The 27,851-nt window shown below is 42.4% G+C and overlaps 1 protein-coding gene across 1 annotated transcript in view; it reads left to right on the plus strand.

The window, feature by feature from the left end:
* LOC138285031 (otoancorin-like) overlaps nt 1-27,851 on the plus strand; it is a 489,250-nt gene that overhangs the window by 157,656 nt on the left and 303,743 nt on the right. Inside the window, exons 10-11 of the mRNA XM_069224460.1 lie at nt 5,499-5,702; nt 14,217-14,387. Of these exons, the coding sequence (XP_069080561.1) occupies nt 5,499-5,702; nt 14,217-14,387 (375 nt within the window). The remainder of the gene's footprint in view (nt 1-5,498; nt 5,703-14,216; nt 14,388-27,851) is intronic.

The following is a 27,851-nucleotide window of genomic DNA, read 5'->3' on the forward strand; positions in this document are numbered from 1 at the left end:
TTTTAGAACCTGCCACAATGTGGATCACAATGGATGGTTACTCAAGGTATTACACAGAGCCTGAGGATCTGGTACGCTTCCTGGACAGTTTGGAAGACCAACATATTGACTCAACTCCACTGCACAAAACATCTATGAATAGTCCGCTTCAATTACAGAAAGATCCACAAAGCCATCGCACCAGTAGATTACACGTCCGTACCTTTAAGAAACAGTTTGACAGAGATAAAGCAGTCCACTGTGTAAAGTCACTCACACAGGAAAATCCCAGAGACAAATCGAGATCACCTCTAAAGTCACCCACGTCTTTTAATAAAGTAACTGATGCTCACGATTCCACTATCACTTCTTCCAGCTAGATGAGTATATTTATACATGCAATTTATATTAATATAATGTTATTAGTGTTTTACTACAGTTATTAATTCTGATGGATATGATTTATTTCCCATCCTCGTATATTGCTGTTCAATAACCATGTACATTTCCTACTGTGTTTGTATTTGCAGATTTTCTCTTGGATAGATTTTATAACTCCATGGAGTGTTTTTTCTTATAATTTATTTACCACAAGTGGTTTTCCTTTCCTCCCCTCCAGGGTCTGGGTTTCAATTGAGGTTTAGACCCACCGGCGAAAGATACATATTATTTGATCTGCAGTGTTTTTATATTCTAGCATTTAGAACAGTGTACTTACACCATTTAGAGTTTAGTGTTAACAATATTTTATGATTATAGTTCCACATATTGGTTTCAGGTTTACTATACTCCAGATAGTTTTTTTTTTTCCTCCAGTAAGTTCTCATTACCACGTTACCATATAATTTATCTACTTCCTTTTTCATTTTTTAGCATTTTGACTCTGTTTCACACAGTACAAATATACTCTAACATTTTTAGTCATCATCATGACAACAAGTCCTATGCAAATTGTCTCTCTCAATGTCAATGGCTTTACTAATTACATTAAAAGGAAGAACATTCTTTCCTATTTAGCCTCCAAACATATTGCCATTTCTCTCATCCAGGAGACTCATCTATCTGATATAGAATCAGAAAAATTAAAATGAGATTGGGTAGGCCAGATTCTTTACAGCTGCAAATCCCCTTCTCACATATCAGGAGATGCTACATCCCACATTACTACTAGGAAAAGTGGTGTAGCCATTCTAATACGGATAACACTGGAATGCCAATTACTTCAGTCATGGTCAGATGAGGATGGTAGATTTGTTTTAGCGAAGCTTAAAGTTGGTAACAATATATTAGGAGTGGGTTCCATATATGCCCCTGTTGGGACTAAAGCCCCCTTTTTCCTTCATCTAAATAGAATTCTAACAGAAATGGGAATTTCCAGAATAGTTTTGGGAGGCGACTGGAATCTTGCGCCAGATATGATCTTAGACAGAACATGTCCCCTGGACACAACTCATGGTAGAGATAGAGCCATATTGGGAGACATCAGAGGAGATCATGGTTTGATCGATATCTGGCATTTACTACATCCATCAGATAAGGGGTTTACATATCACTCGACAGTACATGATTTCCATTCTAGAATAGATTACTTCCTTATTTCACATTCTATTACACCACAAGTACTAGAGTGTGATATTTTAGAAATTGCACTGTCGGATCACGCTCCTATCAGTCTCCAGCTTGATTGGGGTCTGAAACGCCCTTGTAGGAAACCATTGCGATTAAACATATCGCGCTACAAACTACCGGCAGAAAAGCCACAATTACAATCACATTTGACTACTTATATGAAAGATAACAAAGGATCAGTTTCTTCTCCACAAATCTTATGGGCAGCCGCAAAAGCCACTATTAGGGGGCAAATTATGAGGGATTCTGCCATAACAAATAAACGCAGAATAGAACAACAGGCCATTTTGGAAAATGATATCAAAACACTGACACATACTCATTTTAGTAATCCAACTGAAGCTTCCAGATGCAGATTGGAAAAAGCTAAAATGGAACTTAATACACTATATACTTCCAAAGCAGAATATATGCTATATAGACTTAAGGCTCGCAATTATGAACAAGGAGAAAAAGCAGGCTGTTTACTATCGGCACGATTAAAACAGCGAGAAGCTATTACAGCTATTTCAGCTATATATAACCCTGAGGGTAAACTAATAACTGAGACTCAAGCAATAGCTAATACGTTTGCAGATTATTATACCAAGTTATATAGTTCAGAAGTTGATGATGACATCCTCAAAGAACAGGAATTCTTTGATAAAATAACACTCCCCTGTCTCAATGAACAGGACCGGCTCATACTGACTGGCGAAATAACAAAGGATGAAATTGCGCAAGCAATCTCCAGTCTCCCATACAATAAAGCACCGGGAGAAGATGGTTTTCCTGGGGAATTTTACGGCTGGGTAAAACCAGAAGTAATAGATGCCCTTTATGAGGTTTATAAAGAAGCAGAGGAAACTGGTAGTCTCTCCTCACTCTCAAATAAAGCTATCATAACTGTCCTTCCCAAACCTGGGAAAGATCCATTATACTGCAGTAACTATCATCCGATATCTCTTCTGAAAACAGATTCAAAGCTATTAGCCACCATTCTTGCCAAAAGACTCAAACAAGTTATCTCTAAACTCATACAAAATTCCAAAGTTGGATTCATGCCAGGCAGAAACTCTTGTAGCCATTCCCGCACTTTGGCTCACATACTTTGGTTTTCCAAGGATGCTGGAGAAGACAGAGTAGCATTATCCTTAGATGCCGAGAAGGCCTTTGACCGCATTGAATGGAGCTATATGTTCTGTACATTGCATAGGTTGGGATTAGGTGATGATTTTATCTCTAAGGTTAAATGGTTATACAAGACACCATCTGCACAAGTGAATTGTGGGGGTTTCCTTTCAAAAACCTTTTTAGTGCAAAGAGGTACCCGCCAGGGTTGCCCTTTATCGCCCCTCTTATTTCTTCTTTCACTTGAACCACTGGCTGCAGCAATAAAACAGTGTTCACAAATAGCAGGCATTCCTACACCAGCAGGCATCTCAAAACTACTTCTATACGCGGATGACGTATTACTCGCACTTACAGATCTACCTACTTCACTCTTGGCACTCATGTCTACTATTTCTCACTTCTCAAACATTTCTGGATACAAAGTCAATTGGAATAAGAGTGAAGCTCTCCCATTGTCCCGGGGCACAAAAAAAGCAGCTATCTTAGGTGACAATTTTCAATGGAAAGCGGATCGCCTGAAGTATCTAGGTATAACACTGGTTTAGAAAGTATGATTCAAGATAACTTAGATCCACTCATTGTTAAAACGAAGTCAGAATATGAAAAATGGTCACATCTTAACCTGTCCCTTTGGGGTAGAGTCCAGGCAGTGAAAATTATTATAGTGCCTCGTTTCAAATATGTTTTAGGTATGTTAGCTTTGACAGTTAAAATATCAGTACTGCGAGACATTGACAAAGGTATTAAAACCTTTATTTGGGGATCTCTGAGACCTAGACTCAAAATCTCCAAACTGATTGCTAACAGGCGATCTGGTGGCCTTAGTTTACCATGCATTGAACATTACTATACAGCCCTCCATTTATCTCAATTGGTTTATCTTTGGCCAATACAGGATGACCCCCCACTATGGGTTCTTATTGAAAATCAATCTTTACAGGTATCTTCAGGTTTGCAAATGTTTTATACTCATAAATCGCCTGCTTTACAAAGTTCTAACCCTATTATTCAGTCTATGCTTAAGATTTGGATACACTCCCACAAACTCCTTAAGAATAATCCGAGGCTACATAATAAGGCTCCCATATGGCATAACGCTGATGTTAGAATAGGGAAACAGACAATTTCCTGGGATACATGGGAGAGAGCAGGTATTCTAATGCTGGATCATTTATTCACTTTAGAAGGCAAGCTTAAAACCTTTTCGATGCTTCAGATAGAATTTCAACTCCCTAGCTCTCAAAAGGGGAAATACTTACAATTGAAACAAGCTCTACTTAGAAGACTAGGACCATTTCCGTGGATACCTGAGGATTCCCCAGTCGTACAATACTTAAAAACTTGGGGGAAATTGAAAGGAGCGGTCTCTGGATTTTATAATCTCATTGTGCATAAACTACATTCATCACCATTACTAGCACAACTCCACGTCAAATGGCAAGGATTACTTAATATAGCGTATTCCAATGAGGACTGGACGGATGTTGTTATGAACATGGATAAAGGAATCAGAGAGGCAAGAATGAAATTTACTCTTTTCAAAATTCTTCATAATTGGTACTGGTCACCACAAAAGCTCAAGGCAGCAGGTTTACTACACCATTCTACCTGTTGGAGGTGTCCTCATGAGGACTGTGATATCCTACACATTTTATTTTGATGTCCAGTTTTGATGGAATACTGGTCTTCTCTATACACAGAGCTATACATGTTCCCATTCCTTTAACAGAAAAATTAGTTATATTACATGATGTTACTGATCTCCCAAATCTAACAAACCATACAAGATGATTGATTGCTGTTGCACTCACTGTAGCAAAAATGTGTATATTACGACATTGGAGAACACCATAACGTCCTACACATGATGAATGGCTTTTTGAAATGTATAACATGGCATCATATGAAAAACTGATTTACAGATTGCAAGATAATGTTGGGATTTTCATCCAAATTTGGAAACCCTTTCTAGCTAATACATATTCTATTAATATTCACACGTAAACGTTTTCTCATTCTTTGTCTCCTATCTTTATTAAGACATTTTTATTATTGTTTTGAGTCATGCTGTTATTAAGACAATTGACATCTCACCCATTAACACTGTTATTTTAAGTAGGACTTACTGTTCACCAATTCAACATTGTTGAATTGGCAGGAATATCTGCATTTGAAATGTTATATATGTGGATTTGCATGATATTACTATCTCAACTGTCTTCTAACAACCTAAAATATATGGTTTAATACATATTGCATAATTCTTTCTTTCCATATTTTCTGTTATAGGTCTAATTCTAAGAGTTAATGCACAATTGGATGCCTTATAAATAATCTCATATATTGCATTTATTGATATATATGTATAATGTTTTTTGTTTTTTTGTGTTTAGAAATCTGAGAAGTTAATATTTCATAATATTTTTCATATATGGCCATAATTTGATGTATTGTTTCTCTATTTAACACAGTCTGTATATAGACATGTACTTCTCAATAAACACAAAAAAAAAAAAAAAAAAACATAGAATATGTAAATCTGGGAATCAGAAAATGTGGGAGATAATCTTACACATCTTAGCTTCCTTTCTTGTTAGAAACAATCATAATATTTCTCAGTCCTCTGTGTTTAAAATTGACAATTTTCAGCTTCACAGTGATGGAAGTTGCTAGTGATAACAATGTGTCTACACTATGTTTATCATTTTATATTTCCCATCTCATCCCCATCGTAGTCACAGTAGCTCTAATTCTCTGTGTCTTCATCCCCTTTGCAGGTTTACCAGAAGCTGCTTAAGTACATAGACTATCAGAATCTTACATCCGATGCACTAAAGAGTTTGGGGAAAGCAGCTACTGGCCTCAACCGGGATCAAATTGTCAGTCTTTCACCTAGCATTGTCAACCAATCACTGGAGTCCCTCGGCAAGCTCAAAGGCTGGTCAATGCAGCAGCGTAAAGCCCTGGTTAAGAAAGTGAACGTGAGTACTTATCACAAGGAAGAAGCATTTATAAACTTTAAGATGTGTTGAAGAGTTTAGAAAACCACAAATCTGCGCCAGCCAAGCTCGGGTCATTTAGCATGATTTTTTTTAATGGCTTTCCTAAATATCCGTGAGCCATCTGTTCTAAATTGCAAAAAAAATCACAGAAGAAAAATTTGCTGTTAAAAGCATCCTAATATTAGTGAGTGGGGCTCTATAAAACGAATACCACTAGACGTGGAGGGGGTGTTGGTGCTGTGATTGACAATTGTTGTTTTTAGAGGCATAGTTAACATTAGTGCAGTTGTAGACGAATGGCAAAAGGGTGAAGAGTATGGGGACACATTGCAAATCACTAAAAAGCCTTCTTCTATTCATCCTGGGATTAGCAGCCCATTTTCTTTACTAGCGTCAGGGCCCACGAACCGTTACTCTGCCACTAATTAATACAATAATTTGTGTTTCATGCTGCTATTTGATTTGTATTTTGTTTCATTCGTTGAATTTTGAGTATCACACTGCAGCGGTTATGGTTATTGACAGTTGTTGTTATAAAGGTGGACAGGCCATTGGAAGCTCGAGCCAGGTTCGAGCCCGAAGCCTGGTTCTGGCTCAGCTCGAGGTCTTGTTGGAACCTCGAGCTCATAAGGAGCCGAATGTTCATGCGATTTTCTCCTAGCCTTCGTTTTCTCCTCTACACGGGATGTGGCGTTATGGTCTGAGCTTCCCCTTGTGGAACTGGGAAAACGGGTTCAAGTCATGGTGTTAGCTCAACATTCCGTTGTTCTGACCAAATCACCCTCCAAACAACCCATTTGACTTTGTAAAAATTAACTGTAAACCACTTGGGATCCGGGTAGTTCGCGCTAGTCTTAAAATCTACGGCAAAATGAACTAAGAGGTACAAAGAAAATCTTAAACCAAGGCAAGACAATAGATACCCATTTACTGGTTGATTGGTACAAAGTGTAACCACAACATTTGGAAAAATCGTGGCTTCCCCGTGAGATATTAGGCAAGTATTTTATTTCACCAAAACATTTGTTTCAATATCGCGTATAAAAACACTTTCAAATATGCGAGTTCAAGCTGCCAGATGTACAAAACTGTCACTTTGAACAAGTACTTCTCAGTGCAGTGCAATAATGTGCCCTATTAACAGCAAAGCTGCCACGTGTTACAGACATACCTTTTTTTAATTTTGAAGAACCATTGTCATATTTACGCTCGGTTCTTGCAGGGGCTGTAAGATCTGAGCCAAATTCTTGGCTTGACTGTGACTCGGCTCTTACTGTTAATTTGTTGGCTCCCCACTTCTCCTTTGTTGTATAGCATAAATAACAAACTAAAAAAAAAACATATAAATCTATACCTGCAATGGTTCAATAGGATTGACACGTCTCTTTATATGCTTACATTGAGAATTAACTGGTAGTTGATATTTTGTGGAAAGTATGTGCAGACCTATGTGTCCATAATCGATATTTTGATGAACAAACGTGTAGATGCGGCCAAAGAGTCAAGGATTATTTCATGGTAGATTTTATTGAAGTTCATACCAGATACCAGACACTTTACCAAATGTAATAACTATGAGTGTTTAGTTATTGGTAATACTTTCAAAAAGAGCCTTTCTTACTAATTATCAGATGACTAACACAGTTCAAAATAAACCCTATAAAGAAATCCAAAAGTTTCTAGCCCTAACCACTACAGAGAGTAGATCGAAAATAGCATGAGAACCCAACAGGCACTGTAAATTCCAGTTCTCTTGACATGGTTCCCGATTCCTACAGTCTGTCACATAGATACAGTATTGGCCTAACATTACAATGTTGGTCGGTGTGAGTCTGTGTGTCATATTCACAATGTTTCAAGATAGGAGTATATACATAAAGGATGTCATTTTAACACCACGGCCAAGTTCTACCATATAGCCACCCAGCACCATTACCAGTGTGGTAGCTGTTTCGTTGGGTGGGAGATCACATGCTGGTGTTTGAGAACCAATCATTCCAAGCCCATTGTGGAATAGGAATGTTCAATGTAGTGTCTGTACTCACGTTTAAAGAAGTTCACCTTCCAATGTCAGCACAGCCCATTCTGGAAATCCCTCCACATGTTTCTTGCAAATTACCAATCATCAGCAGAGAGTAGACCTTTGTTCTGTGCGTGCCTAACATGCTGTTTTCAGATCCTCAGCTCAAGTATCACTGCAAGCTCAGAGGCTTATCAAATGTCTCATCAACCGCAATCAGCTCCATCTAGAAGAAGCTGATCAATTTCAGTGGGTTGGAGTCCACAGCTGATGTATTAGCACCAGCCCTTCTACGTCTGCGTGTTGTGGTAAGTGCAGGTAACTGTACGGTTTGAATTGACAACTAAAGATGCTGGGATAGGTTCCTTGCAAGTGAAGTGGATTGTGGCTGATGAGACACATTGAATGCTCCTGAGCTTGGCAGATATATTTGATCTGCTGAAATAAAAGCAGCATGTCAAACACCCCCGAACAAAGGAATGCTTCTGTTCAGAGATCTCCACCACTGGCTGCACAGATGCCTCAGTGCTTAATTTGTGCTTGTTTTTTCTGGTGCTAAGTATCAGCATTTATTTTTGAGGGCCGAGGCTTATTCTTCTGCCTTAAGCACTTGCTGCGAGCAAAAGACACATATGGGAAAGATGGAGGAAGAGAAAAACGAAAAAGTGTCAGAAAAAAGAAAGCTGCAATAGTGAGCTGAAGGGGCTGGGAGTGGCTTTATATGGATTGAAAAGGCCTGAGAAGGCTTCAGGATTATGCTGCCTCAGTATTCCGTGTTAACACATTTAATTGCAGCAGCCGCATGTTTAAGAGGAGGACTTTGGGCACCAGCACCTTTTTATTTACAAATTAAGTACTGGGTGAGCTCCTTTTAGCATAACTGCTTACACCAAAGTGCACTTCGGAGGACTGGTGCTAACATGCCAGCAGTGTGCTCACACTCACTGAAAAAGGTCTGAAGCAGTCCTTGATCCTGAAAGTCTCTTAATGGGATAATGTTGGGAGACAGCACGATAACGAACATTGGCCTCCTTCAAAACCTTGGTGGTCCAGTTCATGACCCAGTTGATGTTTCTTGCAACTTAACTTGGGGCTACTAGGGTAACAAACCAATTGGTGTCCCTGGGTTTCCTATGCTTTGTCTACCAAGTGATTAGTGCAACCTGGGAACACAAGTGGCCAGTATCTCAATTCATGATGCTACTAGCACGGACTCTCCTGTTTCATTAGAGCCTAAGCAAGGTCAGGGATTTTGAAGCAATGGTTAGGGCCCAAAGAACTCCCAAAGGGCCTATGTCTTGGTTCTGGATGTTCTCATTTGATGTTGCTGCTGTCTTGGTATTCCTTCTTCCTCTGCAGGTTTACTGTTTGTGTGGAGGGCTGTGCAGGATGAGGGTGTTGGGCTGTTGGAGGGTTACTCAGTTCTATTGTTTGAGGATCTGGATACTGGCGCTCCAGGCATCAGGACTGGACCATAATGCTATCTCACACAGAGCAAATGTATATTTACAGTGCAGTAGAATGGAGGGAGCCCAGGACACTGCTCAGTGCCCTCCCTGGGGTGAAACATGCTGCAAATGTGACCTAGTTTTTGTTAGGTTAAGGGTTTCTGGGCACATACTCTCTCAGGAGGTGCTGGGTAATGGGTTTTGGGTTGTCAGTGTTGTGTCACCAGTCAGGGCAAACCCCCCTGCATGAAGAGATCAGGTTTGTTGAAGCTGGGGAGATTAGGGCTGCAAGGCTGGGTCATCCCCCTACCACACTTTGCTCACCTCAGTTTGTAGCACATGGGTTCTTGGACCTCATCACTGAGACACTTCATTCCGAAGAGGCTGTGTGCTTTATAAGCTCTACTATTATTCGTATGATTATTAACATTGCTGATGATGTTAGTGTCCAAGTGCATAGTTCTCTGTAGGTCGGCTCTCATCTAGCTGGGGAAACGTAATAGGCCGGACAACCAGTTCATTGTGTGGCTCTTCTGCCCCCTTTATCTGTGGGTTTTACACAAGCTAAAGAAAAGGAAAGAGGAAGGCACGGACCAAAGAAAACCTACCTCCATCTAAAGGTTATCTGGAAAGCATGAAAGAACGACTTTGCTTCCATACTCTGAAAATCTTGCTCTGAAGATAAATCAAATTACTGGCAGTGCAAGGGTAGTATATATCCAGGTGTGTAGAGGGACTGAGGATCCAGAGTTCCCAATCAGGATGGAGCACTGAACAGTTTTGAAATTCGAGTCCAGTTAGGGAAGGGGCAGCTTTTTCAGCTCTCTTCTGAGGCAAATTGAAGAGAGTTAACTTGGAGGGAATCAGTGTATTGCAGTCTCAACCAGCCATCTAATAATAGCCAAAAACTTACCTCCTGAGAATTGTTGGTTCCAGCAGAGGTTTATGGGAAAGGGTAATGTGCAAACAATTCCATTCTCCTACAGATGAGCCATTAATACCGATGGAAGGGATTTCATGCATGCTTTATGTGCATATGCTGTATTAAAATAATCTATATTTGATGCACACATACGTAGCACTTTGCTACGGTTAATTTGTGTTATGGAAAATGTACTGCACAAGAGGCACCAACAGCAACCCCGCCAACAGTCTATCAAACAGCTACAGCTTCTGTTATTTTCTATCACAAAGTCTTATGGTATTAGGAGAGATCTGCATTAAAGAAACTGACTGGATTTTATATAAGGAAGCTAGTAGACATCACCTTTTGCAACAAGTTGACACTGTATACAAAAAACATGCATCTTAAAGACATATATATATCATCAAAGTACAGATATGTAGAGTTAAGTAGAGTAAATCCATAATGGCCTATACATAAATTACCTTGATAATATTTTGGCACTCAACATTTAGCCATGAACATTTTATATAATTCTTTTTTTTCAAGACACTCTGATAGTATGTAATCAAATGATAGATTGACCAATGTGCTTCAAGCAGCAGCAAAGGGAATTTTCGCATCAAATGGAAGCAGTAAACCATCTTAAGAAAATAATCAGCAGTCTTCCAGAGCCTACAAAATCTAATAGGGCACAGTAATGTCCACCATAAACCAGAGTGAGTAAAATACCTCACCCCAGAGCCCAGGAAAGTAGGAGTAAAGTATTGCAAGTTTCCTCAGGACACACTCCAAGTCGTGATAAGAGTTATTGCAAAAACCAAGCAAGGCTGCAAGCAACAAATGGTGGATTCCTGGACCTGAAGACCTGTGAAGAGTGAAGACCAAATTCAGAAGTCGCATAAGATTCCAGTAAGGACAGGAGCACCTGCCAACTTAGCAGATGGTGCAAAAGAGGATTCTCCAGTTTGAAGAAGTCTGCAGAAGGACACCAAAGAAGATGGCTGCAGGTTCCTGTATGATGCAAGAGATGTCCCGCGTCGAGATGTTGGATGCAGGCAAGTTGCAGTGCTGAATTCGTCCAACAAGCCTTAGTTCAATTAATGTCGTGGTTTGCATAAAAATGGAGCGCCTGGACCCAGGAGGGATCTGGGGACCTCAGCTCAGACTGAGGAGGCAAAGGGGGCTCCCAACACTGGAGGGAACCCACAGATGACCAGGCAGCACCCACGGGAGTCCCAGGACACAAGGACAAAGAGGGTGCAAATTGCGGTTGCTGCAGCACTACAAAAGAAGGTCCCATGCCACCGGAGAACAACTCAGTTGTGCATTGCAGGATGGAGTGCTGGGGACCTGGGCCGCGCAGTGCATGAAGGATTCTTGCAAATAGTGCACAGAGGCCTCAGGAGCTAGAGATGACACAGTGCACAAGGGTACTGTTGCAAACAGGGAAGGCAAGCTCTTTCCTCTGCCAAATTTCGACAGCTGGACCTTAGGACAGTCTGGGTCGAAGGAGTCCAGCACCTGTGTTCCAGGGAGCACGCTCGTCACCAGGAGAGGAGTCCCAGAGAACTGGTCGTCATCTTAGAAGGTGCCTGCTGGAGCAGGGAAGTGAGTCCCTCACTACCACGGGAGATTCATACGGTTCTTCTGGTGCAGGGTGAAGGCAGGGAGTCCTCAGAGCATGCACACCTTGGAAACTGTTGCAGTTGCTGGCTGGAGCTGAATTTGCAGGGTTACAGTAGCCTTTCTGGATACATGGTTGCAGTTCTAGCAGTTCCTGTAGCAGTCTGCGGTTGATCCGATGGTCAGAAGCTGAATCAGAAGTTGCAGAGGATTCCTGGTGGAATCTTGAAAGCTGAATCTGAAGAGGAACCCATTGGAGAGACCTTAAATAGCCATGAGAGGTGAATTGGCTACCCAACCAGGTATGTACCTATCAGGCGGGGTCTCTGATGTCACCTGCTGGCACTAGCCACTCAGACATCTCCAGAGTGTCCCCACACCTTGGAAAACAAGATGGCTAATGCCAGGTACACACTGGAGGAGCTCTGGGTACCACCCCTGGGTTGGTGATGGACAGGGGAGTGGTCACTTCCCTTTCCTTTGTTCAGTTTCAGGCCAGAGCAGGGACTGGGGGTTCCTGAACTGGTGTAGGTTGGCTTATGCAAGGAGGGCACCATTTGTGCCCTTCAAAGCATTTCCAGAGACTCCGGGAGGCTACCCCTCCAAAGCCTGTAGCACCTATTTCCAAAGGGAGAGGGTGTAACTCCCTTCTCCCAAAGGAAATGCTTTGTTCTGCCTTCCTGGGACGGTGCTGCTCAGAACCCAGGAGGCAAGAACCCTGTCTGTGAGGAGGCAGCAGCTGTAGCTGCAGTGCAAGCCTCAGAGAGCTGGTTTGGCAGTACTGGGGGTTCATGGTGGAGCCCACAGGATGCATGGGATTGGCCCCCCAATACAAGATTAATAATGGGAGGACAATTCCATGATCTTAGACAACTTACATGGCCACATTCAGAGTTATCATTGTGAAGCTACATATAGGTATTGACCTATATGTAGTGCACTTGTGTAATGGTGTCCCTGCACTCATGAAGTCCAGGGAATTGGCCCTAGAAAGCGGGGGCACCTTTGATAGTGCACGGGTGCCCTCACACTTAGTAACTTTGCACCTAGCCTTCAGTAAATGAAGGTTAGACATAGAGGTGACGTATAAGTTACTTGAGTGCAGTGAAAATGGCTGTGAAATAGTGTGTGCACTATTTCACACAGGCTGCAGTGACAGTCCTGTGAAAGGGGTTGTCTGAGCTCCTTATGGGTAGCAAAACAAATGCTGTAGCCCATAAGGATCTCCTGGAACCCAATGCCCTGGGTACCTAGGTACCATACACTAGGGACTTATAAGGGGGGTCCAGTGTGCCAATTGGAATATGAAGTCACTAAACTATATTGACTAATGTGGAGCAGAGAGAGCATACGCACTGAAGTTCTGGTTAGCAAAACTTCAGTGTCACAGTTAAGCACTACTGACAACACACACATTAGGCCACAAACTATGAGCACAGGGGCCCTGGCTAGCAGGATCCCAGTGAGGCAGTAAAAGCACACTGACAAACACTCACAAACAGACCAAAAGTAGTGGTAACCATGCTAGAAAGAGGCTTCTTTCTCACAAATATGATCAACTCACTCCAGTCTTGATGGAGCTCAAATGACTTGCCTTGACAGCCCCCACCATCTCCAAAACCAGCTGCATCATTAAAAAGCATTAAAAAGCTATCATGACCAGCATATACGCTTAATATCTCGGGTGGATCTTGGCAACCCACAGTTAGGACATCTTGAAGCTGAAGACTAGGAAATGCATAAAAAACACAAGTAAGCAAGCTTTTTCTATCTGTGCACCCAGTATCTAGAACAACAATGCCTCATCGATCAGGACTGCCCCAATGGTGCTCCAGTTTAGTAAAGAATTGAATGCTAATCACTTTAGAGAGCATCACATCACAGTGCATTAACAGTACACAACCCAGCTTACTATCACCTTACTTGTTGAGTTGAGACTTCTTTCTGATCATGTGAAATGCTTTGTCAACTTTTGGCTTGGTTTGCATGATAGAAATAAATAAATACATGCATGCATTACTTTTTATTTAGAACATGCTTCTTTCACGCTTTTCAACAGCTAGGGCCTCAATAGTCAGCTTGTCTTCTGACACTTGGGAGTAGAGTTGAACCACTGCCTCTGGCATGTCTAAATCGCTGCATATTCTGCCACGTCTAAAGTATCTTTACCACAAACGAGGATCATCTACTAGAGCGGAATAGGAGTTGCACCTCAATAAATTTGATAAGCTCTATTCGATGACTATAGTTACACCCACTATTGGGAGTGACCTGAATCCATACGAAGTAACCAGGGTTAATTCTGTGTATGATCTACTGCATAGGACAACTGGGACTTAAACATGGAAATGAAAATCCGGAGAACCATATTGAGTTCTAACTCACATATGAAACCCCAGTCTTTCTTACTAGACTGGAAAAACTATTGCAAAGAATGCAATCAGATTGGCTGATAAAGAAAGTAACTAATCTTGATTGTGATCCACTTTCCTCAGGTAACCGAACAAGAACTTCCCAGAATGGGGGCACTGATGGCAGGTTTGAGTGTCGGTGTGCTTAAACAATTCAAAGGCAGCGCGATTTTGAAAGCCTTCAACTCCAGTGATGATGCTTTTGAGTCCACTAAAAACATGTCGAAGGTACAGAGGAAAGCCATTGTTGGTCAGGTGAGTGAGTACATCGCTAGTCGAAAGCCTAAGCTGATAATAATGTGAAAGAAAATGAGACTTAGCAGTAACTGATGCAGTGTGGTACATTTTCTATTTAACCATATAGATGCATGCCAGCAGAATTGACAAAGAAAATTGAATGCTTGTGTACGAATTAGATTTATGTGAAATTATTGCACATCTGAACATTTTCCTCAAACAGCTTTTGCTCGGAAAAAAACTTGGCAAAATTCAGACAGTGTAAACCAATATGGTATAAAGTTTGAAGAGTGCAGCAGCCAATGTTGAAGTGAGCAGTGCTCCGACATCAAAAGAATCCACAAGTTATTTAGAGGTAATCTGGATGCCGCCAACAGTAGAGAACAACACATTGTAGAGTGCAGCCACATAGTTGTAATATACTGAAATGTCTAAGTGTCACACCCTTAGCTGCCAAATATTTGATTCAAACGGGGGACAGAGAGCAGTTTGTGATGCCACGCTATAAGAGGACATTCAGTAGCTACACAGATAAAGCAAGGGGGCTCTTGTCTTGCAACACCATAGGCCTCAAACCAGGACCAATCACAACAATCTCGCCTTATATAAAACAAAACAGTACTCCACATTCATGTTATTAAAACACAAGATCGGTGTGTATATCATACTTAGAAATGTTCTGGGGTGATGAAGAGGCCCACAATTGGGCACTAGCAAGGTTGGAGATATAAGATGGTTCCATGTGTATGGCTTTCAGAAACATGAATGCAAACCCTGAAGGAGCCCGAGAACTGTCTTCAATCTAGGTCCTAAAGAGCATTTTTACACATATGCAAATAAAATCCCATCTCACTTTTAGAAATATGAGTGGTATATCTCGGTATTCATCGAAGTTCTGGAAAGCTCAAGTCTGAAAATGTGTATTGAGAAAACTCAGTAGTCTATAAATCGGAGACGTCTCTGACAATGGGATCCAGCATAAATCAACATTGGAGCATGGCTCTTATACAATACAGAGCTCAAATACATATCCACCTAAACAAAGAGGCCCTGATTTACAGTTTGGCAGAGAGGGTACTAGGTCGCCCTTGACATGGGTACTCTGTCACATTGATGACAGAGTACCCTCCCCGCCTAACTCAGGCTTAACTTCAGTATGTCATTGATGGAGACTGCTCCCTGTTGACATAAACCCCGACCGCCTGATAGAGTAAGGGACTACAATAAGATCTCCAAAATCTTTAACATTTTAATTCAGTAAACTAATCAGTGGGACAGTTAGCCCAACCGACTAGTGAGAATGGGAGCTGGATCTCTGCAACACAGGCTGCAACATTGCCAGCTATATGATTTTCCTCCCTTGGCCCGGCACAGATCTTTGTACAGTACTTAGCTGGAATTTTGCTGCACTCAGACCAAAAATAAATAAATAAAATACTGGGTCATATTTATAAAAATGTATGATAGACACTGTTAGAAGAAATCTGGGCTTTGGAGAAACTAACCTGATGGTTATGCCTCACACAGAATTTCAGCACTTACACTGAGCATAGAAAGACCCGAAGGTAATCAAATTAGCTGGGTTACTATGAGCCTTACAGACAAAAGCCATTCAAGTACAAAAAATCAAGACCAATATACAGCACCTAAGGCTAAAAACGATATATGGTTGCTTGATATATTCTATTTATACCTTCTTCCAGGAATTTTGAGTGTCAAAAAGTATCTGCTAAAAGATCTAGGGCCATATTTATGGCCTGGTTTGTGTCGCTCTTGCAACACGCAATTTGGTGCAAGAGGGATGCAAACGGTAAGTGAGATTTATGAAGCAGCGCAAGGCCACCTTGCGTGGCCCTGCGTGGCTTTATAAATCTTGAGTAATGTAACGAAGCTCAAATTACTGCAGTACTTTACTCTACGCCAGGGAGGCATTTCTGTGGTGCTGCGTGGGTGTTCCCACGTAACATTCATGAATTTTGATGCATTCCCATATTTACTAGAACTTGTAAACCTGGGAATGCACCAGAAAGATACGCCTGCGTAGGAGGCGTAATGAGGATACATATGTTTATTTTTCCTCATTTTTTCTTCTTTGTATGTATGCTGCATCAAAAGAGGAAAAAGTATTTCAGGTTTTGTTTTGTTCAGGAAGGTGTCCCTTTGTGCACAAAAACAATTGTGCATGCAATGCAGGCACACCTGCACCGTGGTGCAAGGGTGCCTAGTTAGCACTAGGCTGCCAAAAGCGAAAGAGTGCCAGCGCAGGGAAAAGGACTGGAATGCACAGTATTGGATAAATGTGGCGCATTCCTGCCCTTTCACCGTGACAAAGAAAAGCGCAGAAAGATGACTTGCTGCACTGCTCTGTGCCACAAAGCCCATAAATATTGGTGCAGGAGCGATCTAAACTTTAAGTTTGATTTATGAAGCCAGGCAAGGCCCACTTGAGTGGCTTCATAAATCTTACTTAGTATTTCAATAATATTTAAATATCAACATATAACTGTTGCAGGGTGCGAGGCATCTGCAGAATGTAAGGTTGTCGTCACACAATAAAATGGACCCAGTCAGGGTCATGAGGAGAAAAATAGATAAAAGACAAAAAAACATCCTAGGGCCAGCAAGTGGTGGTCAGATTAGCATGGATACTGCATGTGATCAGTATCAGATTACTTGAAGAGAAAAGTGACACTGCTATTCAAAAATACTACAACTTTGTTAAACACATTGGCAGGAATCTCCAGTCAAGGATAATAGTAGGTGTGTAGCTGTGATCCCCTAATGGCTGTGAATAAGGACACAACAAATTATATACGCCAGTCACTACGGGGAGTGTTATTTACATGGGGAATGTTACACAACCAATGAGTATGGCAAGGGACTCATTCGAGTTAGAAACTATTCATATCATAAGCAGATTCATAAAGGGTGGTCGAGGCAGTGGTGACAGGAATTATAAGTTAGTAACATCCCACTAGGTGCAAGCTATCTTTATCATATCTACATCAAAAGTTTTAATTTTGAGAGAAGCAGTGAGTGGCAGTCATCCCCTCATGGTGTTGAAAAATAACCCAGCAAAATGTACTCACCAAATGTTCTGGTAATTACAGTATCCATGAACGATGATACGCCAAAAAGTATTAATGTAAGGACCTGCATAAAAAGAAGGAACTGTCTATTTACCTGGCCACCAGACAGATAGTTCAAAATATCTGCTATTTACCCAGTGGGCAGTAAAATAGTACATACTCTCTGCTGTTTAGCTGGCCATAGACTAAATAGTAGCAATGATATACCAGCCACCAAATAAATAGTGTGAAGGGGTCTTTATTTAGTTGGCCACAAAGAAAAATTGGACTCCAGGCAATGGTGGTGTGGTGGACATCTTGTAATGGGGATGCAACATGTGTGAAGCACTTGAAAGTAAGTGCACATGCAAATGTACAATAGTTTGTAAAAAGGTAAGTGCATGAAGTAAGCTAATCTGTTTACAGAAGAAAAATATTGTAAAATCAATTTTGAATATAGCATTTATATTATTTTAATATTCAATGCGTAAAAATCGAACACATTTCAGGATGTGGCACACAGATATTTTGAGGCATATTTATGCTTGTTTTTTGCTGAATTTGCGTCATTTTCTTACGCAAATTCGGTGCTAAACTAACTCCATATTTATACTTTGGCGCCAAATTTATGGAGTTGAAGTAATTTTTTGGATGTGGAAACCTTCTTTGCGCCAATGAGATGCAAAGTAAGCATTCCGGTGCAAAAAATGACTCTATGGCCTTAGCACCATATTTATCCCCGTGCTAAAATAACGCATGAGGGGAGGGGTCAAAAAAGGGTGCAAAGCTTGCTTTACACCATTTTTTAACGCCTGGCTAAGGGCCGGTGCTAGGGAACCTGTGGGCCTGTTTCCATGGTGTAACACTATGGAATAAGCCCACAGGTGCCCTCCCCATGCCCCATGGACACCCCCACCCACACCGGAGGGACAGCGGAGAATGGGGGACCGCATCCCAGGTAAGTATAGGTAAGTATTTCTTTTTTCTTAAAGTGCCATTGAGGGCACTGAAATGGGCACCCCCTACATGGCACTGGGTGCAATGGCCATGCCCAGGGGACCCTGGTCTGCTGTGCTGGCCATTCGGGTGGTGGGCATGACTCATGTCTTTTCTAAGACAGGAGTCATGTGGTATGGATGGTTTTGTTCAACAAATGACTCTAGACAGGTTAGATTGATTTTTTTTTTACTCTAACCTGCCTAGCGTCATTTGTTGGTGCAAAACCCCTTCTTCCATACCACCAGCCCCACCCGACTAATGTCATTTTATTTTTACGCTAGCCTACTCTTTGTACCAGCTTGCACCATTCCATAAATATGGTGCCTGGGTGGTGCACAGAAATGGTGTAAGCTGGTGCTAAGCTTTTTGGTGCAAAACTGCGTTAGTGCAGTTTTGCACCAAAAAGTAGAAATCAGGGCCTTTGTGCTTCAGTCAGGGAGTATTTGGCTGTCAGCAAAGAATACTAAGGGGCATACTTATACTTGTTTTGAACAGAGTTTGCGTCATTTTTTTTGCGCACATTCGGTGCAAAATGAACTCCATATTTATACTTTTGCGCTAGACCTGTTTAGTGCCAAATTTATGGAGTTAAAGTCATTTTTTCGATGTGGAAAACTACTTTGCATCAATGAGATGCAAAGTAGGCATTCCATGCAAAAAATGACTCTAAGGCCCTAGTGCCTTATTTATCCTCCCGTGCAAAAATCACGCACGGGGGAAGGAGGGGTCAAGAAATAGTGCAAAGCTTGCTTCGCACCATTTTTGTAATGCCTGGGTCAGGGCAGGCATTAGGGGTCCTGTGGGCCTATTTCCATGGTGGAACACCATGGAATAAGCCCAAAGGTCCCCTCCCCAGGGACACCCCTACCCACAACAGAGGGACAGCAGAGGATAAGGGACCCCATCCCCGGTAAATATAGGTAAGTATTTATTTTATTTTAAGTGCCAATGGGGGCCCAGAAATGCCCCCCCCCCCCACATGGCACTGGGTACAGTGGCCATGCCCAGGGGACCCTTGTCCCCTGTGCTGGCCACTGGGATGGTGGGCATGACTCCTGTCCTTTCTGGTCATGTGGTATGGATGCTTTTGCATCAGAAAATGACTCTAGGCAGGTTAGAGTAATTTGTTTTTTTACTCTAACCTGCCTAACATCATTTTTTGGTGCAAACCTCCCTTCTTCCATACCACCAGCCCCATCGATCTAACATCATTTATTTTTTACGCTAGGCTACCCTTTGCACTGGCTTGCACCATTCCATAAGTATGGTGCCTGGCTGGTGCACAGGAATGGTGCAAGCCGGTGCTAAACGTTTTGGTGCAAAACTGCATTAGTGCAGTTTTGCACCAAAAAGTATAAATCAGGGCTTGAGTATGGCTTCAAAGGATGTTACATAAATGTTTTATTCACGCATGAGAATATATTGTTTTTTATGTTCACAATGCTCCTTTTGTTGATTTTTAAGGGCTGGGGTCCTTTTCGGCTTATTATGGATGGCCTCAAGCTAGTTTTTAGGTTTTTGATTAAGGGGGATTGTGCTGGCTTAGTATTTCAAATCTGGCAACAAAGCAGCAGTCAACAAGCAGGAGCAAACAGTGATTGCAGGCAGATAGGTGGCATCTGAGCTCCAGAGCGAGAGACATGTACAGTAGGTAATTGGTGTATGGGGCACAGTGCTTTGGGGCACTTGCAGGAGGTCAACTCAGTGAGGCACTGTAATGGAGCTTCTGTGGAATGGGTAAGAAAGAGCAGGAGACAGATAAGTAATGCATATGGGTAGTTCACAGGAGAAGTTCACTCTCCTGCCTACGAATAAACTCACTTTTTCATACTATTCACCCAGCAGAGTAGGTTAATGGCATTGATAACTATTGATCTCATGACCTGGGCAACCCCTTTAGCCCATACTGATATTGTAGTCACCTGCACAATGCATCTTGGGAATGGTAGTTTTGATTTTCACCATATTAAGCAGTGTATTAAGTGAGCAAGGTCCTGTATCTACTGGGCCCTTATCTCTGTACTTGACAGTTCTGTATCAGAAAAAGAAAACTGGAAGGCAAACAATTAAAAATCTATATGACAGGCTTGTGTGGAGGGTAGCTGGGGAAGGAAGCAGTAGGAGACAGAGAATGAAAAATAGAAACATAATGGCCAAGAGGTGGACCGCTAGAAGAGCTATGTCAACCAGTGCCATGAGGGAAAGGATAAGAAGAACCAGACCGAAGCGGCCCTAATCTATGGGGACCAGGGTTACCATTGCCAGGGAGGACCAGGAACAAATATACAGCGCATGACAGGACAATGTAAAACAGCACTAGAGGTACAGGAACCAGCAAGAAGTATCAGGAGGCCCAAAAGGATGTGGAACAAGGGGAACTGGAGCCAGTGCATAAGGGCCCAAAGGAACAGAAGGCTTTGGACCACACCAGCAAGGAGGGCTATGTGGGCCTGTGATCATCATCCAGGACCTGAGGGATGAAAACAACCAGGGCTAGGAGTAGCAGACCCAAAAGACAGACCAAAGAGGATGAGTACCGGGAGAACAATAGAGAGAAGAACCAGAGACAGGAAGGCCAAGACCAGGGATCTCAGCTCAAAGAGGACCAACGGGCCAGAAGAAAAAGGGCCAAGACCAGGAAGACCACAACCAAAAAGGACCAGGGCCATCAGGACCTGGAGACCCTAGACCAGAATGACCAGGGGGTTATAATGGACGAGAATGACTAGGATCAGTTGCAACTACATGAAACAGGGTGACCCACAATATAGGAACTAGGCAAACAAATTCCAGAGGGATGAGTAAGACCAGACTCAATAGGACCATTACTAGGAAGACCATGATAGAGGGGCCCATGGTCAGGTGGAGAATAACAAGTTAGAATAGGCAAACCAGGAGACCAGGAAGACTAGTAGGAATAGGATGGGGCAGGAGGCCGGGGACTAGGGTGGCTAGGGAAACCAAGGCCAGTGAAGTCACATTACCTAAGACCAGATTTACATGGAACAAGGTGATCAGGATCAGAAGGATCAGGAACAGCAAAAAGGGGACTGGATAAACCAGAGGAGCCAAGCCAGGAGGACTGATGGGCAAGAATTAGGGAGAAGAGGGTGACCCCCCCAGGAGCCCGTGAAACAGGAGACCCAGGATCCAAACAACTAGGGGCAGGAGTACATAGTAATGATGACCAGTCAAACCAGGAAGAACTGTTGCTTAAGTAATAACTTTGGTGTAGCTCTACATGATGTGCTTTCCCATCTACAGGTGACACTGTTGAAGTTGATTCAGTGCACAAGATGAATGTGAAAAACAGGTTATTGTAGCTCCGCAGAGCAATATTCAATGTGTAATTGAAATAGAAGTATTTCTTTTGGGTTACTAACAATTCCATGGAGGGAGTGGTAAAAGTTAAAAACCTTATTTCGTTATTCACGTCACACACACTATACTAAAAAGAATGAAAAATTTCCTAGCTATCGTAACGGAAAGTTTCAATTCTATTAAGGACTCGGAGGCGAGGATTATGCCTTGCTTTCTCCACTTTATTAAATGAGCAGCCAAGTAATTAACACAAACTACAAGTCCCATGAACAGTTGGGAAAAATGAGTACAGTTATAACCAATAAACAGTAAGAATTTTTGTCCAATTAAAGAAGGCAGTCCATAACATAGTCCCTTGTTTGTGTTGAGTCTTCCTCTTTCGAAGCGCGAGCCAGTCAAGAACGATTATGAAGCTTCTTGTTTTGTGGAATCAGATCCTATGAAAAATAAAACAGATTTAAGGAAAAAAACTCTCATTCAGAAAAACTAATCAGATTGTTGTTTAAGTTAAACAATATATTTTTATTATTTTTATTTATTTATTTATTTTAAATGCAGTATGAAAATGAGAAAAAAAAAAACATGAAATATATAAGATAGGATATACTTACTAAATACGGGGTGGGTTCACCTAAACTTTGTAGTATTATAAAGGTGATCAGGGTGGGATAATCCTCGCCTCCGAGTCCTTAATAGAATTGAAACTTTCCGTTACGATAGCTAGGACATTTTTCATTCTATGTCAGGACCGGAGGCGAGGATTATGCTAGTTTAAAGCTCGTTGACAACCAATTGTGCTATGTTCAGAACTGGTTTGAAGTAAAACCTTTTGAAGGTAGAATCTGATGACCAGTCTGCTGCATTAATGATGTCTTCCAGACGAGCACCTAAGTGGAATGCTTGAGAGGCCATAGCCCCACGAGCAGAATGTGCACCAAAAAGGGAAAGATCAATGCCCGCTTCATGCATGACCCAACGAACCAAGCGAGCAATAGTAGGAGAAGAAACAGCTCTATGAGGTTTACGTAATGAGATAAGGAGCTGATCTTCACCTGGAGGACGGAGTTCGGAGGACATGTCCTCGTATGCTTTAAGGCATTGAACCACACATAGTTTTGGAGCGTCAGGAAAAGCCGGATAGGATATAACTCTGGTATGGTTTTTGTGCGTCTTCCTACTGTAAACGAAACCCCTGAAGGAGAAAAGGATCTATGGGAAACGTCGAGAGCACGAACATCGGAGACCCTTCTGCAAGAAACGAGACAAAGTAACATGGCTAGTTTAGCCGACAGCTCCTTTCTGGAAAGATAGTGATTATGTTGCCAAGATAGGAAGAGATTCAGAACTTGATTAACGTCCCAGAGGAAAGAATAACGGGTCTCCGGAGGCAAAGAAAGTCTTATACCCCGAAGAAGACGACACACCAGTTTATGTTCACCGACAGGGAGACCATCAACTAGTACGTGTCCAGCTGAAATCGCGGATTGATAAGTATTAATAGAACGATAAGCTAGACCTTTGGAAGCAAGGTCAGCAAGGAAGTTCAGGATATTAACTATATTTGTCTCCACGGGATTAAAACCCCTTCGCAAACACCAACGGGACCATCTTCCCCACGCAGATCTGTAGCGTTTACAAGTGCTGGGAGCCCATGCTTTGGATAATAATTCCTCAGCCTGTCGCGAAAGTCCCGACACTGACCAGCGTCCCCGGAAATCCGCCACGCCATCAAGGTTAGAGAACCTTCGAGGACCATTTGATGAGGGGCACCATTCGGACTGAGAAGAAGCGAGGGAAACAGGGGGAGTCAGATTGGAAAATCCCAGGAAAGTTCCAGAAGAACCGGAAACCACACTTGAGACCTCCAGATTGGAGTTATGATCGCAATGGATGCCGATTGACGACGTACCTGTGCGGATGTTCGAGTAATCATCGCAAAGGGAGGGAAAGCATAAGCTTTCTCCTGACTCCAATCTTGTAGAAATGCATCCGTAGCTATCGCTGAAGGGTCTGGCCTCCAGCTGAAGAATCTGGGAATCTGATGATCCAACCTCGAAGCGAAGAGGTCGATCGAGAACGGTCCCCAAAGATGGGACAGAGAGGAAAAAACTTCCGGATGGAGTTTCCATAGACTGGAATCTTTGAGATGTCGAGAATGAAAGTCCGCAATCTGATTCTGGCTTCCCGGAAGATACTGTGCTGTCACAGAAACCTGATGGTCGAGGCAATACTGCCAAAAACTGGACGCTAGATTGGAAAGCGTTTCGGAACGAGAGCCACCTAGATGATTGATAGACCGGACCGCCGAAATATTGTCCATCTTCAAGAGGACGTTTCGACTTGATAGAATCATTGGTCCAGCATTTCACTGCAAATGAACCGGCTAGCAATTCGAGACAGTTTATATGTAAGTTCTGTTCCTGTAGTGACCACGTCCCTCCGGTAGAAAAATTGCCACATCGAGCACCCCAGCCTACTCTGCTGGCGTCCGACTCTATAACCAAATCTGGAGCCGAGCCGAAAATAGCTCTGCCGTTCCAGGCTTCCATATGTGAAAGCCACCAGCGAATTTCTTCTACCGCTTCTTGCGACAGAATCACTTTTTGGGAATACGAAAGGCGTTTGCGCAGATGAGCTGCCTTGAGTCGTTGAAGAGCAAGGTAATGCAGTGGACCCGGGAAAATTGCCTGAATAGAAGAGGAGAGAAGTCCTATGAGGCGGGCAATCTGGCGTAGAGAGACTTTGTGTTTGACCAAGGTACGGCGAAGTTCGTGACATATTTTTGTCATCTTGCGGGAGGGAAGACTTAAAGTTGCGGATACCGAATCGATAGTAAAACCTAGAAAAAACAGTTTTTGAGAAGGGATTAAAAGAGACTTGGTCTCGTTTATGATGAAACCTAGGTTTTGCAGCAAGTTGACGGTTGTCTGTAGATGCGTTGAAAGTTGTTTGGGGCACTGGGCGAGAAGTAAAATATCGTCGAGGTAAACAATTAACCGAATTCCCTGAGCCCTGAGGTGTTCCACCACCGGTTTGAGGACTTTGGTGAAACACCACGGGGCTGAGGAAAGACCGAATGGAAGGGTAGTGAACTCGAAAGTTTGATCTCCCCAGAAAAACTGAAGAAAACGTCTGTGGGGTGGATAGACCGGAATAGTAAGGTAGGCGTCTTTTAAATCGAGACGAGCCATCCAATCTAGGGGGCGTAAAAAGTCTCGAAGAAGGTGGATTCCTTCCATTTTGAAGTGGCGATATACCAGCCACTCGTTGAACTCTTTTAGATTGATGACTGGTCGGCGACCGCCATCCGTCTTGTCCACTAAAAAGATGTTGCTTATGAAACTCCTTGGATGTAGGGTTGTTGGGCAAATGGCTTGTTTTCGCAGTAAATCCGAAATTTCGGTGTCTACTAAAAGGGAGTCCTGCGAAGAGAACACCAGGGGTTTTGGAAGTGAAACCTGTGTGGGAGTTCCTACAAATTCTATATGGAAACCTTGAATTGTTTGTAGGACCCATGCATCTTGTGTAATTTGATTCCATTCGTGGATAAAATTCGCCAAACGACCCCCTACTTTTAGAAGGGAAGAAGGGAGAACACTTACCGTAAGAGGTTGTTGCTGAAGATCCTCTGCCACCACGATGTCTGAAACGTCTGGCTCTTGTCGGTTAGAAGTTGGCAAATCGATTGTGATCTTGGAACTGATTCTGCCTGGAGCCTTGCCCCCTGAAGGAGTTGGTTGATTGTGGGCGGCCGGACGAGCGGCCCCTTCCTCGACCGGCCCCATGGAAAATCCGAGTGGGAAAAACCTTTTTCATTGAAGAGTGTGCCTTGTCCAGGCACGTGAAAGTATTAACAAACTTCCCTAACTCCTTTATGAAAGGTTCACCAAACAAACCTCCTTGCGCTATCGGACCTGCTTCAGAATCAGCCAGATCCCCTAGTTTGGGATCCACTTTAATTAATAAAGAACGTCTGCGTTCGGTGGAAAGAGCGCAGTTAGCATTTCCCAAAAAAATAATAGCGCGTTGCGCCCAACCTGAGAGAATCTCAGGAGAAATTATAGCATCAGAGGACTTAGCATCTTCTGCCATGTCTAAAATCTTTGTAAAGGGTCCCAAGACATCCAGAAGTTTGTCTTGACATGCTCTCCAGGATCTATCAATTCCCTTCTTAGGGTCTTTTATAAATTTCTGCAGAAAAGTAGACATTTTGGGATCTAAATCTGGAGTGATGGCTACCTTGTCCGCCAAAGATGGTCGTGGACACTCTGCTCGAAGGCAATTACGAGAATCCTTTTCCAGCGGCTTTCTTATACGTGACGCAACTTAAGCTGCCACCTTGTCAGATGGCGCCCATTCAGACGATCTAGGATGGATAATATCATCGGGATCCAACATGTCTGAGATTTGAGGAGCAGATTGCGATCCAGAAGGAAGCCAAGATCTGGAAGGACTGGCGTCTGCTTCTTGATCCCCCGACGAATCACTGTGAGGGAGAGTTGGTGACCTAGGTCTTGAGGAGACTAGAGGAAAAGAAGAATCCGAGAGAGTACTCAGAGAATTTCTAACTCTATCGAAGAGGTCCACATCAAACCCTGATTCACGAAGACGCTTAGTTGGAGGCACATCTGCAAAGGTATCATTAGATGCAGGAGGGGCGGAAGGAATAACAGGAGGGGATGAGAATTTTGCGCATTCACGCGCTATCTGTTGCGATAGTCTGTCCTCAAGGGGACCAATTGCTTCCGAGACGGCCCTATAAATGGACGCGTCCACAGCATCAAAGAATTCCTCTTCCTCGTTAGGATCCATATCCATTGTAGAAAAAATATATGGGAACAATAAAGAATAATAATATTAAACAATAAATAGTTTCAGAAGTTCTTTCCTTCTTTTTTTTTTTTTTTTTTTTTAAATTAGTATATATTTATATATATATACCGATATCTGTATACAACTGGGCGTCAGTTGATAAGAAAAAGTGTCTGAGCACTCAAGTTCAAGAGGCTAAAGCCCGGGACAACTACACCCCAGTGCACCAAAAATGATTAAAAGGGGTTGATAGCAACCTTCGTTGCTTGCCTGGGAGAATGTCCCAAAAAGGCTGTTTAATAATAATAACCCAAAGGGTTAAGTATGAAGAAAAAATATATATAATGAAATACTGACTCCTGTAAAAGGAGCGTCAACGCCTTTCTTTTTCCGTTTCTTTTGTTATTATTTACTGACCCAGCAGGGCGTCGCTCTCCAGGCAGAAGAAAAGTGGTTAATTGGGCTGAAAAACGAACGAGCGCGTCGAGGGAAAACACCTCACTGCGCTCTGAGGAGAGAAATACGCGCGTCTGGTTCAGCGCGTCTCTCCTTCGTTGCCACGGTTACCTTCCCGGCAAGCGCCCTCTGACGGTTGCCGGGAAGGAATGTGCACCACAAGAAAAGACGCTCGCGAAGGGGCGAAAAACGCTCCCGCGAGGCAGCGAATATTAAATAATTACATTACATACAAAATACAACGAAATGAGCATAAGCATACAAAATAAATGTGAAAAGTACAGAGAACAGGAAAAAAACGACTTATCTCGGCTGCGAGCAGCGAAGAAAGAGGAAGACTCAACACAAACAAGGGACTATGTTATGGACTGCCTTCTTTAATTGGACAAAAATTCTTACTGTTTATTGGTTATAACTGTACTCATTTTTCCCAACTGTTCATGGGACTTGTAGTTTGTGTTAATTACTTGGCTGCTCATTTAATAAAGTGGAGAAAGCAAGGCATAATCCTCGCCTCCGGTCCTGACATAGAATTTACGCTTTTAAGTTAAAAAGTATTTATTACTACAGGAATTGTCTGGTTCTCGGTAGATCTAAAACAACTACACAGAATATGAAAAAAATAACAGGAAGACACGTTATAAATAATGAGAACAAAATTAACTTTTCTAACAGTTGAAATGTCATCTAGGCATTAAGACCCTAACATATACTTCTATGTGCTATATGAGAAGAGCATGGTAGGCAAAGCAACTTTCAGTCTAGAGTTTCTTATGGAGAAGAGACACACTGCATACCTTATTGACAGCAACGGCTGTCTTTATCA

The sequence above is a fragment of the Pleurodeles waltl genome, chromosome 3_1, assembly GCF_031143425.1.
Source record: "Pleurodeles waltl isolate 20211129_DDA chromosome 3_1, aPleWal1.hap1.20221129, whole genome shotgun sequence".
Classification (NCBI taxonomy): Eukaryota; Metazoa; Chordata; class Amphibia; order Caudata; family Salamandridae; genus Pleurodeles; species Pleurodeles waltl.